Source organism: Dermacentor variabilis, chromosome 4 (genome assembly GCF_050947875.1).
Source record: "Dermacentor variabilis isolate Ectoservices chromosome 4, ASM5094787v1, whole genome shotgun sequence".
NCBI lineage: Eukaryota > Metazoa > Arthropoda > Arachnida > Ixodida > Ixodidae > Dermacentor > Dermacentor variabilis.
In genome coordinates, this window is record NC_134571.1 from 92853163 (window position 1) to 92870686 (window position 17524).

The following is a 17524-nucleotide window of genomic DNA, read 5'->3' on the forward strand; positions in this document are numbered from 1 at the left end:
GCCAGCGCGCGAAGCCCAGAACATCGTCTTCTTCCGACGATGATTCAAACATCATCTTCGTACGCGTGTCACAACATATTCCAGTTTTCTACAATTAATTAAAGTCCATCTCTGGTAAAATTTCTGTCAAGTTAAAATACTGTAGCAACAGCGAAAGCGCCATTCTAATAACCGCGTACAATGTTTCCAATCAATAAATTGCAGTGAATTATGCATCCCTTTGGCATATCGAAGTCACTTAACGTGGCAGAATTCGACCTCTCCATCGCGGCACACTACGAGCTCGTAGTCGTCAAGAATTTCATTTTCAGCCATGCTTAGGTTGAGAGCAATTCGAGAGTGTGTATTATTAAAAATCGCAATATTTGACGGTGTCTCGCGTTCATTCACAGCATTAACCGTACATCAGCGGCGATAGAGAATTCTAATGTGATCGCATTTCTTTAAACGTGCATATATCTGTCAGCGAAGAGCTAGACTTGACTCGATGCTGCAAGCAGTGTCATCGTGCCATAAGTGATCGCAAGGAGGCAGTAAGGGACGATTTCGGGATAATGGGACGCAGGAGTGCTGATGACGGACGCGAAAGCCCGCGTCCATTGTGTAAACACTGCAGTCATACTAAGTAATTTAGAACACAGTAATTATATCATGTACACAGGCTGTTGATGGCTAGCTTGATAAGAAAATTATAAAGAACTAAAGCACTGCTTGGGCAGCTTTTTACAGGCCAAGCCCGAGCTCTGCCCGGTCATTCAAAACCTGGCACGTAGGCGGCCCAGGCCCGCAGGATCCAGTCCCGGCCCGACCCGGCCTGGTCCGGTTCTGTTCGACCCATCAACCATTGAGCATAAACACAGCATCGTTGAGTTCTCGGTTATTGTGAAGATACTAGCTCCAACACACACAGATCATGATTCGACAATTCGATTTGAAGACACGCATGTACGAAAGACAGAGAGGGAAATAGGAAGGGGCAGGCTGGCGACTGCTACCGAGAGAGGCACAACGCCTGCTAAATACAATTCAGAAACGAGGAAATAGTAAAAAAGTTGAAGATTACTTGCAAGAGGCAGACTTCACTGCGTCAGGTTTTCCGCTGGAGACTGCTCAAAAAAAGGTTAAAAAACAGTATCTCACATTCACAGTGCTCGTGCTAAGAATTGTGTTAAGAACGATCGTACAACACTTTCTAAATACTCGTAGCTGTGCGGCAACATATGGCGAAGGCATAGGTGAATACGAGCAGTATAACAGCGCTAAAAAACAGGACGACGAGAAGGACACAGACCACAGCGCTGACTAACAACCAAGTGTCTTTATTCGGTCAGTCAGGATATATATACTCCGCCGCTATCTCAAAGCCCAGAATCAACAGAATTCAGCATGCGCAGGGGAGAAAAATACAATTAATGCGATAGGAAGGCAAACTCCCTCGGAAGGGGAAAAATACAGGGAAGGCTTACACATGCTTCGCCGCTAACATGAATGTGGCGAAGCATGTGTAAGCCTTCCCTCTATTTCTCTGCTTCCGAAGGAGATTCACTTCCTATCGCATTACTTCAAAGCATTCAAAGATCTCTGACGCCTCCCTGCAAGTGCAGCTTATTTAACCGTAATGCTTACCGGGAAACGCTGGCGGTGAACGCTATGCACGAAGGGCGAGTGGGCGAGTTTTCTGGCAGAAATGAGGCCTGTTGCGTGGGCCGCCGATGCACGAATGCTAGATGTCGTTGTTGTAAGGAATCGAGCGCAGGGCACCACTCTGTGAATGGTAAAAACGCTAGAAAAGGGGTTTATCTTTGAGATTCCGCGTAACAGAATTATTTTTTGTATCATATTCAAATTATTATCCGACGCTATCATGTCTGCAGGTCGTGCTTAGATTTTACTTTATGATTTTTCTGACGCATCTTACTTTCAGGAGTTCACTTAATTCAGTAACACCTTTGGGTCACGCGTAGGGCCTGCGTGGTTGTGGCTCGGAATCCTTTTTCGCTAAGCGACGTCCGATGCAAGGCGCCGACACCGTATGTTATGTAACACGGGGCTCTTAAATCTGTCGCGTTAAAAGTGCCTGAAGTAGACAAAGAATGCTTGTCACCTTAAAAAGCGAGGCGTATAGCGGGCGCGGCTGATCACTGTACTGTCTTCCCAGTCACCAGTGAGGGCAGCTAACGTACGCTAATCCCGGAGCAGTCTTATCGCTGCTGTGTCGTGGCCTGCCAGCCCCGACTTTCCCGGAAACCGACACCACTAACCAAAATTTTTCATGGGCCTTCACTTTTTATAGCCTTCAGTTTTGGGGAGTTGCAATAGCATGCCCGGGCCTATTACGGGCTGTTTGGATCGCACCGCTGGTACGATCTGTTGGGAACTCGGCGCTGACGCCCGTGGTTGTACCTGGGTCGCAAGCCCCAAGGGTAGCGTTGGCCTGGCGGCCTGGGGTACAACAGGAAGCATCCGAAGGTCCCGGCAAAGCATGAGTCGACTGGTAACAACAAAACAACTTGTTTATTTTAACATCGCAAAGAGTTGGCGGTCAGGTTGACCGAAGTAGAGAGACGGGAGAGCACTTTACTCAACAGAAGAAATCGGCGCCCTCGCTTTTGGCGTCCGGGGGCAGCTGTTTTTATACTCTCGCAGTTGAGGGCAAGAAGGAACCCCTCAATAGACGAGCACGTGAACGTACAATGGGCTAATGGTGACGCACACTGTCGCAGCGCTGCCGGTCGGGCACAATGACTGGAATGAGAGGGTGATCCCTGCTTTCGCATCGCCTGGTTCAGGCACAATGACTGGAATGAGAGGGTGATCCCTGCTTTCGCATCGCCTGGTTCGGGCACAATGGCACATACACTCACACACGCACATGAAGACACGTGGCATCGGAACATGCCTGGAAACGCCTGGAAACACCTGGCGGGGAGCGTTGCGGCGACGACGATCGGGCCAAAATGTCTGCCGCCCCGCCGCAGTCGCGCCGGCAAAACCGCGTGTCGCAGGCGAAACGCAACAGGGCCCGACTGGAGCCCGAATTTTCTAGACACGAGATCGGCCTGGGCCCGAGTCAACAATTGTTTACTCGGCCCGATCCCGGCCCGCGGGCAAAGCCAGATCCGGGCTTTCAGACCAGCCCGATTTCGTGCAGTGCTCTAAGGACCAAATAAGCAGAACCGCAGTGCCACCGCCACCGGCTAAAGCTGTTTCCATTGCTGGATTGAAGCTACGCATAAGACTGTCACAGCAACCTGGTAAGTTGCATAAGCCAAGCGGAGTAACGCCAGCCGCCAGTTATCAACAGTGGTACCACTGTTTTGGTACGGTCACCCTATAACAGTATAATACTTTTACCGCCCAATGACAGAAAACAAGATCCTTGGAACCTGACCTACGCGAACATCAGCGCGATCCGCTATGAAGGCGCTGCTGCGATACTTGAAAGACACGGGACTTTTTGAAAAATTGTGACTGTACACTGTGTGACGTAGGACTGTACGGTGACACTGCGTAAGACTAGGAACGCCTTTGCGGGCTGCGTGACAGTGCCCACAGAAATAGTTCGTGTGTACGTCCGTGTGTTCAGGTTTCTTTTTCCTTTTTTTATTCTTCTTTCTTTCTCACCTATTGCATCCCCTTGCCCCTCCCCAAGTACAGGGTAGCCAACCGGAGATAATCTCTGGTTAACCTCCCTGTCTTTCCTTTGCCGTTCTCTCTCTCTCTCTCTCTCTCTCTCTCTACCGCTTTCTCATTCCGACGTTTGGTTTGTTTGGTTTGATATTCCTTCACTGAGAGCGGGCATTTGCTTTTCCGTTTGCCTTTATTTGTCGTCTAATAACTTCTGTCCGTTAAGCATTTGTGTTTTTATTTTCGCGATCACATTCTTGAAATGCACTGAGGTGCATAAATCACTGCCTTCAACTGCCTATATATATATATATATATATATATATATATATATATATATATATATATATATATATATATATATATATATATATATATATATATATATATATATATATATATATATATATATATATATATATATATGTATATATATATATATATATATATATATATATATATATATATATATATATATATATATATATATAATGTACGCCGCGAGAACTTTTTTTTTTGCCACAAGAATGCTGATGCCACGGTCGCATGGTTAAAGGATTGGCTTTAAGCCTCAAAAACGTCACAGTCGAACTTGGGGAATACGCCATGTTGTTTTTCTTTTGCTGCGTTATTTGTCGAAGGCACCAACTTCTTGCGCACACCAGGTAATCTGTAGTCTCACACACACTCCTAATCACTATGATGTTACGTAATAAAAAGCCGAAAAATTGGTTCGTTCTGTTTAAGCGTAATGAACTTCTTTCCAGTCACATATAACAAGTATTATTCTTCGGCAGGTCCGCAGGCGCCGAAGCAACGGGTAATACGAAAGAGTGCTTGTTTGGCCATCCAAATACGTACACTCTGACCAAGAGTTTAACTGAATCGATGCTGCTGGAAGAACGAGGAAACATTCCCGTCGTCATCGTACGGCCCTCCATCGTCACTGCCTCGTTGACTGAGCCGCTCCCGGTGAGCCATTACCCTCACTTCACCATAAGATATGAGATCAGATACTGCGCTGGCGAATATTTTCCCCTTTCCCCTCCCCCCTAGCCAATATAACTTTCATATCTCCATCTCCAGCTGTCTAGCAGGTAAAATCCCACCGAAGTGATGTTCGCAGTGGTGGCGTTCCCAGGTCGGCCCCCTTCTGGAAATTATGTGCCGGTGGTACGTGTGCGCTTACGTATCGGATGTAGGAGGCGTTCTGGAACTCTATCCAAGCTTCTTAACTACGCCAATTTATCACTGTGTTTATCTTCGTGGTTTCTCGCATTGATAACTGATTTGCGATATATTGTTACGCGAAGGACGAGTCAGTAAGGCGAGCAACTGTTTACAGGTTATGTTTACAACAGCGGTTGCAGCGCTGACCGGTTAGATTCACCGCGCGAGCCCAGTTCGTTCTTCCTCCTCTTTTCTCGAGTGATGGCGTCCACGCGCCTCGTTCAAACAAGCAAATACCACACGCGTGTAGCATAATCCCTCGGCGGCAGAAGCGACGTCCCGGAGCGTCTAAATGTCATCACTGCGAGGGTGAAACTGCTTCAGTCGTGTAACGTGCCCGATATCACTGGACTGGGAAGCAGATGGGGCGTCAGGGACAATACCGTAAGTGACGGGAGTCACGGCACGAAGCACTCGGTATGGGCCTGTGTAACGAGACAGCAGTTTTTCTGACAGGCTGGCCTGACGCGGCGGAAACCATAGAAGCACCAAAGAACCACGCAGGAAGTGAACGTCTCGGTGTCGCCGGTCGTACAAACGCCTTTGACTCTCTTGGGATTTCAGAAGGCGGTCACGGGCATGTTCCCTTGCGGGGGCACAGCGGGCGATGGCGTCCAGTGCATATTGACACGTGACACAATATTCACTGGTCAGTGTCACGTGAACAGGGAGGGTTGTGTCGAGGGGCAGTGGGTAGTTAAGCGGCTGCCTTCGTTGTCCATTTGAATACGATGCTTGGCGGGTATGTGTCGGTAAATCGTTAGGGCACTATGCCTACAGTATTTACGAGAATTTTTTAGGAAAGCGTATTAATTGTATTCGAATAACCGCTTGTATTCTTTTTTTAGGGCTGGGTCGACAATTACAATGGTTGCACTGGCGTCATTGTAGCGGTAAGTATTGATCAAATATTTTATCAGTTCTAATAGGTTTTCCTGCGAGGACCTTGAGTAATTTATCGGAATTTCCTGTGGCAGGTAGCACTATTGTAGTCCTTGAGATTGGCTACTCAAAAAGGTGGACTTCATTCCCACGAGAAAGATACATTCATAATGGACTAATTAGTACTACACGCTAATTAAATGTCTATCTAATTAAATTACGGTAGATATTGCAATTTACCCATTCTAGCCAGTTTCACTGCAAGGGATGTCCACTTTAAAAAAAAATTTGTGGATGGCGCCATTTCCGAGATATGTGCCACCAGACTTGAGGTAAAATCGCAATGTTGCTCCACCTGCTTTTTTAACAGACCGCCCTTTAATGAATCACAAAAGTAAGAGCACCAAAAATGTGTTTGCTTTCTCAAAGTTCGGGAATTTATATCCCAAACTGGTGTTATCCCGAGAATTCGTTCCGAGTGGATCCGCCTTGCGAACTCCCCTACAACAATTTGTAAATTACAGTAAGTGCCGTAGGCAATTAGTTTTCATTTCATTTTATTTATTCATAGTGTCAGCCTTTTACCGGCAATTACAGTAATGGAGAGCGTGCATAAACAAAAGAAGTGCGATTTCAAGAGAAAAAGAAGAAAAGTCGCTTCTGATGCATGAAAAGCGAAGGATTAAGCCCACGAGGACGGGCGAATGGGGCAAACCAAACAGAAGGCCAAGAAGCACACAAGCGACACTCAACATGATAACGCTTTTACAATAGAGCTTCACGATACACAAGGCGATTTAGTGTCTCTAAAAATTTACTGGCAGAGTTTGATCTGAAAACTGAGTATGGTAAAGGGGGAATCCCAATGTTTAAATAAATTATTTTCATCAAGGTATGTCATTAAGTGCTTTGGTACAATATGCTCAAAGAGTTTAGAACAAGTGCTTGTCAGTGATACAGGTCGCTAGTTGCTAGCATCGAAAGCGGGGCCACCTCTGACCTTTGTGTATGGGCACCGATCTTTGCGTGCTTCCAAGAAGGGGGAAACGTGCCAATACTAATCGATTATCGAAAAATTAAGGTCAATTACTTGGATGCCCACTCGGCGTATCTATAGAGGAATTCATTAGGAATTTGTTCGGATCCAGGGTTTTCACTAATCAAGTTAAAAATATAAGTGGATTTTTTTTATTATTATTAGATTATGCATTTCGATTTGTCGAGCAGGTACTGTCTGTCTTTTCAAGCACACTAGCTCAGGACTAGATTTGTTCTAGCTGCCACAGGCGATGTATAAAGATTGTTTAAAGTCCTCGCAGAAACACCCGACCACAACAGTGTGTACTCTTAGAGGCTCGTGAAAGGTGTCGTGTTTCTTTCCAAACCTTCACAGCTAGCTCTGGGCCTGCTACCATTGTTCGTCGCGGAAAAGAAGCACCTAGTCGACATGGTTCCTGTAGACATTGTGGCAAATACGCTCATATGCGTCGGCTGGCACACTTTTATAACAAGGTAAGCGCGCAATACAAGGTCGTACAATATGTCTGTGCGTTTGTGTGTGATATACAGAGAGAGAGAGAGACAGAGAGAGCAATGAGTACAGCTCATTGTACTAAATGAGGCATCATACTCATCCTTAGTGGATCCCCCAGCACATGTTTAGGGAACTTCCTGCGTGCCGCCATAACTTGAGCTGTACTGTCACGTGGTTGTACTGTACGAGCACCTGCTCGAAAGTACTAGAATAGTGGAAACGAACGCTATGTGCACATCCCTCTAGCAATAAATATTCTGCGAACATTGCGAACAATGAAAATGGGAATAGAAAGACCAGCAGGAGGCTAAGCTCGTGTCTCGACAACGCTGTGATGCAAAACTCATGAAATGCCTCCCACCAAGCCAATGCGTGCCTCAACCGCGCGTCTAGATGCCGCTGATGTTGGTCACAGTAGTGAACTGTGACCTCTTGGCGTGCCCTTCATGCCACGTTTGAGGACAGGCGAAAACTGCGTTTTGCCTCGTGCCTCGAATGAGTTGGAATTAACTGCCATATTATTTATACGGGTGTGTAAGACTTTCGCGTAGACAAACTAAAGCTCCTGAACGACGAAACAAGAAAGGCACCAAGTTTCAGAGCAGTATGTTGGCGCATTAAGGGCGCCGCTGGCAAACATAGAGGCCGACCCCACAGCTTTACTCAGAGAGAGCGAGTTAAAATACATGAACATTGTCTTTTGGCCCCCCAATGCATTCATCACGCTCTTAAAGACAGTGCGTGCGTGCGTGCGTGCGTGCGTGCGTGCGTGCGTGCGTGCGTGCGTGCGTGCGTGCGTGCGTGCGTGCCTTCTGAGAAAGCTGCGTAAATATTTCTCTGTCAATTACACCTCTATTTCACCTACCCTTCCAATCTATCCTACGGTGATTGCTCATTCAAATACTCTCCCGCAGTCAAGCAGTGCTTCGAGGTAATAAAGCATCAGATAACGTTACCAACTCAGTGATGACTGCTGACTGTCGGTAACGAAGAAACTACCGAAGTGCTTGTCATTTCATGACAGCTAGCAACGAGGGTGTTCACAATGCCAAACTGTTTGCGGCACCAGCGTGCTATGAATTCCCCACCCATTTAAATCGGGATAGGACAGGCGCATCACCAGTCCGATTTCTCGCTATGTATTTCGTAAAAATATTACCGCCCCCCACGTTGTTGTACATTTAACTCACCATGACCATTTCGCAAGTGGACTGTTTCACACTTGACGGACAAAGTCTCTGGTTGCAGGCCAACGTACATGAAAGTGTACCACTGCACGAGCGGCACCCTTCGGCAACACACGTGGGCTGATGTGGTTGAAGCGATACAGAAAGCAGTCTTGCGATATCCATTGCCAGATGCCCGCTTCTTCCCCACGATGTTCGCGACCAACAGCCAGCTGTGGTACAACATCCACCTCTATTGCCTGCGTTATCTGCCTGCGAGCGCAGCAGACTTGGCCTTGAAGTTGATGAGAAGGAAGCCAAGGTTGGTATCACCTACCGTAGTGGCCCGCGCGTTTTGCTACGCTAATAACTAATGGCATTAACGTCGGTGAGACGAAGTAACTAGTATTACGTTAGAGTGGCCGTTATGATGTATACGGGATGAGACTGCCGTTCGAGCTTTCTTTTTCTCTTTCTTTGCTTCTTTCACTTAACGGCAACCACAATAGCCAGGACATAAGAGAAACTGTGTGACAAAAGTAATCTTACTAAACGTACACTCAAACTCGAACGGACACCATCAAGGCTGTTGTTTCCAGTACCACGAATATTACTGGAAAATATACGTTTCATCCAACTCAGACTTGATTAATAATGAATATTTTATACTTCTGCTACTCAAGCGAGTGCGGTGTCAGGTTTATGACGTCTTGGTGGCAGACTCAAGAGAAGTTGTGCAAAAAAAAATCCACGTTCTTTCCTAATTGGCTACAGCGTTGCAGCATGCGAGATTCCATACTCTGCCCTTTTGACCCTGCTGTCTTGCAGCCGTGACAGCTCTTGCCTGCCGAGTTTATTGACTGTAAGGGACACGAACTGAGCAATCACATTCTGACTCAAAAGATGTAATAAGAAATGTCTCAAAGCCCAGTCAGCTTCCCCTGCGGTAATCGGAGGGTCTACAGAGCCATCAAGCGTTCACAGAATGAACACGGAAGCCGTATCGGTTTGAAGACTTCTATTCCTTCTATATTTTAATTTAGCCCCTCACCGCAACTTCTTCTTGTGAAAGTTGATAAATTAATGTCGCTGATAAGTAAGGCTCGTAAGTAGGGCGCAAGAAACCCAACCAAATGCCTAGCGGCTCATATAAAATCTAATTATTGTTTGGAATATAATCTACAGAGGTGTGCACGAGCAGTGTGGAGATAGGCGTGATGTGCTCAGTAGGACTCCGAACGATTAGCCTACACTTAGTTCGCACGACAACTGTCATAAAATCTTGCCGCAGTGAGATAGTACATGGCGAACAAAATATTTAGTCGACAACCACGAGCTCGCGGGTATAATGGCTCGATATTTTTTGTTTGTTATTTCATTCTTCTTTATTCCGCAGGTTCGTGCAACTTTACAAGAATGTTCGCAAACGCATGGACGTTGCACAGTACTTCACGACTCACGGATGGCTGTTCAGAACGAACAACGTCGTGGGGCTTGCACGTGAACTCTCTCCCAAGGATAAACAGGCACGTCTAAAGATGGATAATGTAGGCTTAGCGCTGAAATATAAACTGGGGCCCTCTAATGTGAAACTATTCCAACATGTTTTTATTCCAATGTCCTGACGTCAAATTTGTGTAACCGCCGACGCAAGCATCGGGCGGTCACCCGCAGGGTTGTCTGAAGAGGCCAATCGAACGCTCTCCTCGTTCATAGGAGGTCACTTTTGTTTGCTTTAAAAACGAATAACATTGCCTACACTGAGCGGCTTGTCCTATCTAATTGGCTCACAAGAGGCGAAGAGCACGCTCAAGTGGAGAGGGATTCGATGGGGCCGAGCCATTGCACTGAAAATCGATAACCCGATGAAGAGAGAGGTGCCGGAGTCTGCGATTGGTCTGCTTTCCCTCACTTAGCTTGCGGTGGCTCGTCCACAATCGCGACAGCATGCACCGGAACCTTCAGAATGACGGTAAAACGGATCCTCAGTAAAGAAGAGTTAGCAGAACGAGGTCGTAAAAGTGCTGAAAGTACTCGAAAATGTTACACGGCCAAGCAAAAAGTTTTATTACACACAAATAAGTCCATTCTCTCCGGCAGGTGCGAGAGCCAGTGCCTGAGCGATCGGTGGCAGCCATCTTTTATTCCTGTCGGAATGGGGCAGCCTGCGGCTATTCAGAAAAAAATTCAGTTTTTTTCGGCGTATTAATGCATATTTAACGCGTACACGTCACTTTGCCGCGGTGAGTTCTTGCGGTTTTGTGACGTCGCGTGAGAGGCAGATGAAGTGGGTGCAGCCCTAAAACATTTGACCAATAGCCGAGGGCTGATCGCGAGAAGGCGTCGAATCAGACATAACTACTTTTCTACTGTTCGGTCAAATCATGCATAATCAGCGTGTACACGTCATATCAGATGGGGAGCTATCGCAGTGTTCGTGACGTCGCGTGACAGACAGGTGAAGTGGGAGTGGTCCAACAAAGTTTTTGACCGATCGCGGAGGGCTGATTGCAGAATTGGAATAGAAAAATTTGGAATAGTTTTACGTTATAGCGCCCCTGTTGGACGGACAGATAACAAAACCGCCTCCGAAGTTTGTTGCTGTTCCGGTTCCTTCAGAAAGTTACTGGGCGTCCATCCACATTGTGAGGCGACACCCTGTTCCCCTCGAAGAAGCCTCGACAGGCTCAGGCACACTTCCACACGCAAGCCGCTGTCAGCATCTGTGAGACGAAAAAAATGCGGAATTTTTCTTAATCTGCAGAAACTATATATATATTTTTTTACTACTGTGATTTGAGTTTTATCGATCTGGGGCAATTAGTCTGGTTTTCTGCTCAAGCTCACTGATGAGTGTCTGACTTTTTAAGACAGCCCCCGTGGTTACGATAGTACTATGGGCAATTTATTTTAGTGCGCCAGTTTCTTTAGTTTTATAATGATGGCTAATATTTCTTGACGGTGAATAAACATATCTACTCTGCTAATACAATACATATAGGGAAGGTAGTTTAGTGACATAAGTCTGGTAAAAAAAAGTATTTCCGGTAGTGATTGCCATGCCAACACTATACTTGCGGCAACGACACAGCGTTACCGCACCCACTGATACGAATATCACGGAACGTTGAACTTTGATGAGCATACAAGGTCACCACCATGTCCTCCTCACGTAAGCGTGATTGACATACTCGAACTACTTCACGTTCCATAGCGATGAAGTCAAACGTGAGATAATAGGTGGGCATGCACCGCGAGTCTTCTTTCGGAGCTGGGAATCAAACAGGCAGGCGATATCGCTCGGCCATTTGCGACATTCTTTCAGCGCGTATGCTAATCCGTTTTAATCTGCGCTGCAAATAATCAGAAAACAATTCCCAACTTATCTGATCCACGCTGGCGGCAAGAATTAAGCGGTCGGAACCAGCCACCGTGGTCAGAGCAGACCACAAACAAAGCATTTTCTGCGCGCGCACACGCGCCAATTCCCGAACGTTGTTGCGTATGCACTTAACGACCACAGGCTCGTAACAACCTTACAAGTATACCGCTGCAACGACTAGAATATAAAGGGTAAAATCAAACATCAGGCCACATTCGTCGCTTTCAGCCGGTAAGCTTGCGCAAGATTAAGATTGCAGTGCAGGCAAAATGAGTAAATGGAAGGTATACTTACACTACATCAGCAGCATTGGCCAAAGCCTTGTGCTATTTCGGCTTTCTGTCGTTCGGCAATCGCTTCTTGCATCTCCCTGTTCCACCAGCTTTCCGGTTTCCGTTTTCCTTTCCAGCGAACAGGTTGTTTCTCCTTCCGTATTTTTTTTCGTTATTACACTTAGAAGCTCACTATATTACTACTTTTTACTTGGCCATTTGCCAAGTTTTTCCTCGACTCTTGTAACTATACTTGCTATTTGTTCAGTGTTCAAATTTGGACTCACGAGTGCACTCCTTCCTCTCTTTGCCAACTGCATATCCCATTTTAAAAAATGATCCGTTTGTGGTGACTCCCTGAGCTGCTATATCCTTCCTCGTCGATGACCATTTCTCTCAACTTATCATGAATTTCTTGTCACCAGACAGTAATCAATGGTCGATTGCCGGTTTCCTCCCTTCCCACGTGATCTGCCCGTCACACTTAGGCCTGTATTCATGATAACGAAGTTATGTTGCTCACAGAGATCTAGCATTGACTTCCCCTTGTTGTCGGTATAGCCATCTAGGTCCTGGATGTGGCCATTCACCACACCTAATAGGATAATTTCGGCATCATTCCCTATACCCTTATTATCAGCACTTAAGCATTCCACTAATTTATTTCACTAAATTATTCCACTAAATTATTTCCGCTCACAAATACGTTACGCCCAGTCAAGTTGTCTTTCCCCTCATTGTGCCTGATAACCAAAGGTGCCAGATGGATGGATGGATGGATGGATGGATGGATGGATGGATGGATGGATGGATGGACGGACGGACGGACGGACGGACGGACGGACGGATGGATGGATGGATGTATGTATGTATGTATGTATGTATGTATGTATGTATGTATGTATGTATGTATGTATGTATGTATGTATGTATGTATGTATGTATGTATGTATGTTACGAAGTCCCCTTTGGAACGGGTGGGTCGCGCCACCAAGCTCTTGCTATTATACTAATGTCCTACCTAGGCTAAAAAAGGAAAACAGAAAAAAACACTATGAACTCCCACAATTACATTTTCTGACCCCCCATTGCGAACTTTGATTTTGTACGTCTCCGTTCTTTGTTGTTTCCCTGCTTTTCTTCCACCAATCTTCCGATCGCATCTTACAAATCCTGACATCTTACATCTTAAATCTTACACCTTACAATTACAAATCCTCATTGCGGACATGTTTACTTTTCCCTTGCTCTCACTTAACCCAAAGGCTTCAAGAAGGCCAGTGGTGTCTAAATTTTCCGCTGGGCAGAGGTCTTCACATTTTAATGAAACGTGCTCCATCGTTTCCCTAGCTTTACCGCAGCAAGCGCACTGGCGCTGTCTAGCGGGTGCCTCGCTTACCCCCTCCCCCCTGCATTCCCCTCCTCAGTCAGCCACCTCTGATTCTCCCTCTGTCAATAACGGATTTCATTATCATTATCTTTTCAGTTGTTCAACATTGACATGCGGACCCTGGACTGGCAATCATATTGGGATCAATACTTCTTGGGAATTCGCAAGTACCTTTTCAACGCGAAAGATTCGGAGCTTCCAAACGCACGAAGCCGTTTGAGATGGTGAGTACATTTGTAAATGCAAACTATGGCTTGTGTGCTGTCCGAGTCGTCTAATGGCGGCCTTTAAACATAACCTGTTAAGGAGAAGGGCAGTTTCTCTATCTGTCTCTCTCTTTCTATTGAACATTGTGTCAAAAAGATATGAAATGATTCAGCACAGTTCGGTCAATAAATGTGTGATTCGGCCAATTGCTACGTGATTTCAACAAGATCTAAGGTGCTCCAAAAAGATTATAACAAATCTATTGCATACCTTAGATGGACAAAACAAAACTCTTTTCTTCTGTTGTCAGGATCGCGAAGTACAACATTGGTATTTTTCACACCGACAATCTGCCCGATTACTTCATTGCCAAATCCTTACAGAAAAACGCTAACACTGTGAGGTCGACCTCACAGTGTTACTAAATCACGGCGAGCTTTTCATAATTTTAGAATTGTGCCAATATTTATTGATGTAAAACTGTTGACGCTTGAATCGAGAATTTAAAAAGACATTAATACCTATTGTTTTTGTTATCAACAAAGTACAATTACCTTTTTGCTTGTTTGCGAATGTCGTGACATGCATAATAATGTGTGCATAAGCTTCATCTTACACAGTTTATTCTGTACTAGTTTCTTGCTAGTTTTCTTGCTTCATACCTACTTAAATACGTATATATATTGTAACGACGTGGGATCGACGAGTATGCGTAGCAGCACCGCCAAGAAACGCACTTTATCAGTCGTCCAAGGGAACAACAACGTCTTCTTCGTTTCCCCCGCTTCACCTAAAAACACGCGCTACTTCAGCGTCGTCCCCACTGGCGCATACCCGCTGAATAATGGTTCTGCCAAATATAGTTGCGTCATTTGCTCCCCCTTTAGAAAAGATCATCGTCCCGATGATAGAGGCTTGGAAGGCAGCGGTAAAGAACTGCGCAGTCTTGGCAGTCCTCATAGTACGGCTTCATACGCAGCACGTGAACGACCTCGGGTAAATGCCGTCGGCGCTTTGAACAGTGCGAGCTGTCAGGAACGACTTCGTAGTTGACGTCACTGATGCGTCGGAGAACTATGTAGGGCCCGAAGTATTTACGTAGGAGCTTTTCAGAGAGCCCACGCTGTCGAATAGGTGTCCAGACCCACACTTTGTCGCCGATGTTGTATGTTACGGCTTTGTGCCGAAGATTGTAGCGTCTGGCGTCAATGTCCTGCTGTTCGTGGATTCGCAGACGCGCAAGCTGCCTAGCTGCCTCTGCTCGGTGTGTTATCTCTTCAGCACCCGTTTCGTTGTCGTCAAATTCATGAGGGAGCATTGCATCTAATGTTGTTGTAACCTCACGGCCGTATACGAGACTGAAGGGCGTCTTGCGAGTGGTCTCTTGACGAGCCGTATTGTACGCGAAGGTGACATAAGGTAAAACCTCGTCCCAGTTCCTATGCTCTACATCTACGTACATGCTTATCATATCAGCCAATGTCCTATTGAGTCGTTCTGTCAGTCCGTTTGTTTGAGGGTGATACGCTGTTGTCTTTCGGTGGGCGGTACCACTTAGACGTAGAACGATATCTAAAAACTGGGCCATGAACGCAGTACCTCTGTCCGTGACGACTACTGCGGGAGCGCCATGCCTTAAAACGATGGATTCCAGAAAAAATCGTGCCGCTTCATCTGCTGTTGCCCGTTGCAGGGCACTTGTCTCGGCATATCTAGTGAGATAATCCGTGGCAACGATTATCCACCTATTACCAGTAGTAGACGTTGGGAAGGGGCCCAGAAAGTCCATGCCTACTTGTGCAAATGGTGTGGCCGGTACGTCAACAGGGTGCAGTAAGCCGGCTGGTTTGACGGATGGCGGTTTACGACGTTGGCAATCCAGACATGTCTGAACGTAGCGTTTAACGACCGCAGTAAGTCTAGGCCAGTAGTACTTCTGCCGAATCCGTGCCAATGTGCGAGTGTAGCCCAAGTGCCCAGCAGTCGGCTCGTTGTGGCAGGCGTGCAAGATTTCACGTCGAAGCGGTGATGGAACAACAAGTAAGTAGTTGCTGCCGCTAGGCGAGAAGTTCTTCTTGTAGAGGACGTTGCGACGCAAGCAGTATGATGCCACCCCTCTTGCAAAGAGCCTCGGCACGCGGTTGGTTCGTCCTTCGAGGTAATCAATAAGCGGCAGCAATTCAATGTCATCCCGTTGCTGGCGTGAAAGATCGGCAGTATCCACGAGTCCCAGAAAAACCGTGTCGTCATCGTCTTGTGCTGCCGGCTCAACAGGAGACCGAGAAAGGCAGTCGGCGTCTGCGTGCCGTTTTCCCGACTTGTATGTAACAACAAAGTCGAACTCTTGGAGTCGAAGACTCCAGCGTGCGAGCCGGCCGGAAGGATCTTTCAAATTAATGAGCCAGCAGAGGGAATGGTGGTCACTAACGACGGTGAAAGACCGACCATACAAATACGGACGAAATTTCAGAACTGCCCATACCATTGCGAGGCATTCTTTTTCAGTGGTGGAGTAGTTAGCTTCGGCTCGGGATAGTGTCCTACTGGCGTAAGCAATCACCTTTTCGCTGTCGCCCTGCCATTGTACTAGTACCGCCCCTAGACCGACATTACTAGCGTCTGTATGCAATATCGTCGGGGCTTCCTCATCGAAGTGTGCTAATACGGGAGGCGATTGCATGCGTTGCCGGAGCTCGTGGAATGCCCGCTGCTGGTCTTCGCCCCAAGTAAAAGGCATATCGTCTCGGGTGAGCTGTGTTAACGGCCATGCGATACGCGAGAAATTAGCAATAAATCGCCGGTAATATGCACAGAGTCCCAGAAAACGTCGCACGGCTTTTTTGTCTGATGGAATCGGGAAATTAGCGACGGCGGCAATTTTATCCGGATCAGGTCGGACTCCTTGGCTACTGACGACGTGACCGAGGAACTGGAGCTCATGAAAACCAAAATGGCACTTCTCAGGCTTCAAAGTAAGACCGGCAGAGCGTATCGCTTCAAAAACAGTTTTCAGCCTTCGTAAGTGTTCGTCGAACGTTGCGGAAAAGACAATCACGTCATCCAAGTACACCAGGCATGTTTGCCATTTGAGTCCGGAGAGCACAGTGTCCATTAGACGCTGAAATGTTGCTGGCGCCGAACACAAACCGAAAGGAAGTACCTGAAATTCATAAAGTCCGTCAGGCGTCACAAAGGCTGTTTTCTCACGGTCTCTCTCATCCACTTCGATCTGCCAATAACCGCTTTTCAAGTCCATTGAGGAAAAGTAGCACGAGTTTCGCAACCTATCCAAGGAATCATCAATACGCGGCAGCGGATAAACGTCCTTCTTTGTGACCTGATTGAGCTTCCGATAGTCGACGCAGAAGCGCAGGCTACCGTCCTTCTTCTTCACTAAAACTACAGGTGATGCCCACGGACTATTAGATGGTCGAATAACGCCATCTTCTAGCATCGTCTTCACTTGTTTTTGTATCGCTTCGCGTTCCTTTGGGGCCACACGATAAGGGTTTTGTCGGATGGGTCTGGCGTCGACATCAGTAATGATGCGGTGTTTCGTAAGGGGCGTTTGACCAACTCGTGACGCAGAGGAGAAACAGCCCTGGTACTGCTTGATGAGCTCAAGCAGACGATTCCGCTCAACGGCCGTTAACGTCGGATTAACGTCTACAATAGGTGCAGCTGTGTGGATTGTAGAGGCCGACTCCTGCGCTAAGTGGCAGTCTTTTATTTCTGTCACTTCGTCGAAATAGGCGACAGCAGTGCCTCTAACGATGTGTCGGCGCTCCCTACTAAAATTTGTCAGCAAGAGTTCGGCGCTTCCGTCGATTACAT

At 46.7% G+C, this 17524-nt stretch overlaps 1 protein-coding gene across 1 annotated transcript in view; it reads left to right on the forward strand.

The window, feature by feature from the left end:
- The window catches only part of LOC142578278 (fatty acyl-CoA reductase 1-like), a 48566-nt gene that overhangs the window by 23168 nt on the left and 7874 nt on the right, over positions 1 to 17524 (forward strand). Inside the window, exons 7-12 of the mRNA XM_075687679.1 lie at positions 4425 to 4599; positions 5706 to 5750; positions 7133 to 7251; positions 8522 to 8761; positions 9836 to 9965; positions 13580 to 13707. Of these exons, the coding sequence (XP_075543794.1) occupies positions 4425 to 4599; positions 5706 to 5750; positions 7133 to 7251; positions 8522 to 8761; positions 9836 to 9965; positions 13580 to 13707 (837 nt within the window). The remainder of the gene's footprint in view (positions 1 to 4424; positions 4600 to 5705; positions 5751 to 7132; positions 7252 to 8521; positions 8762 to 9835; positions 9966 to 13579; positions 13708 to 17524) is intronic.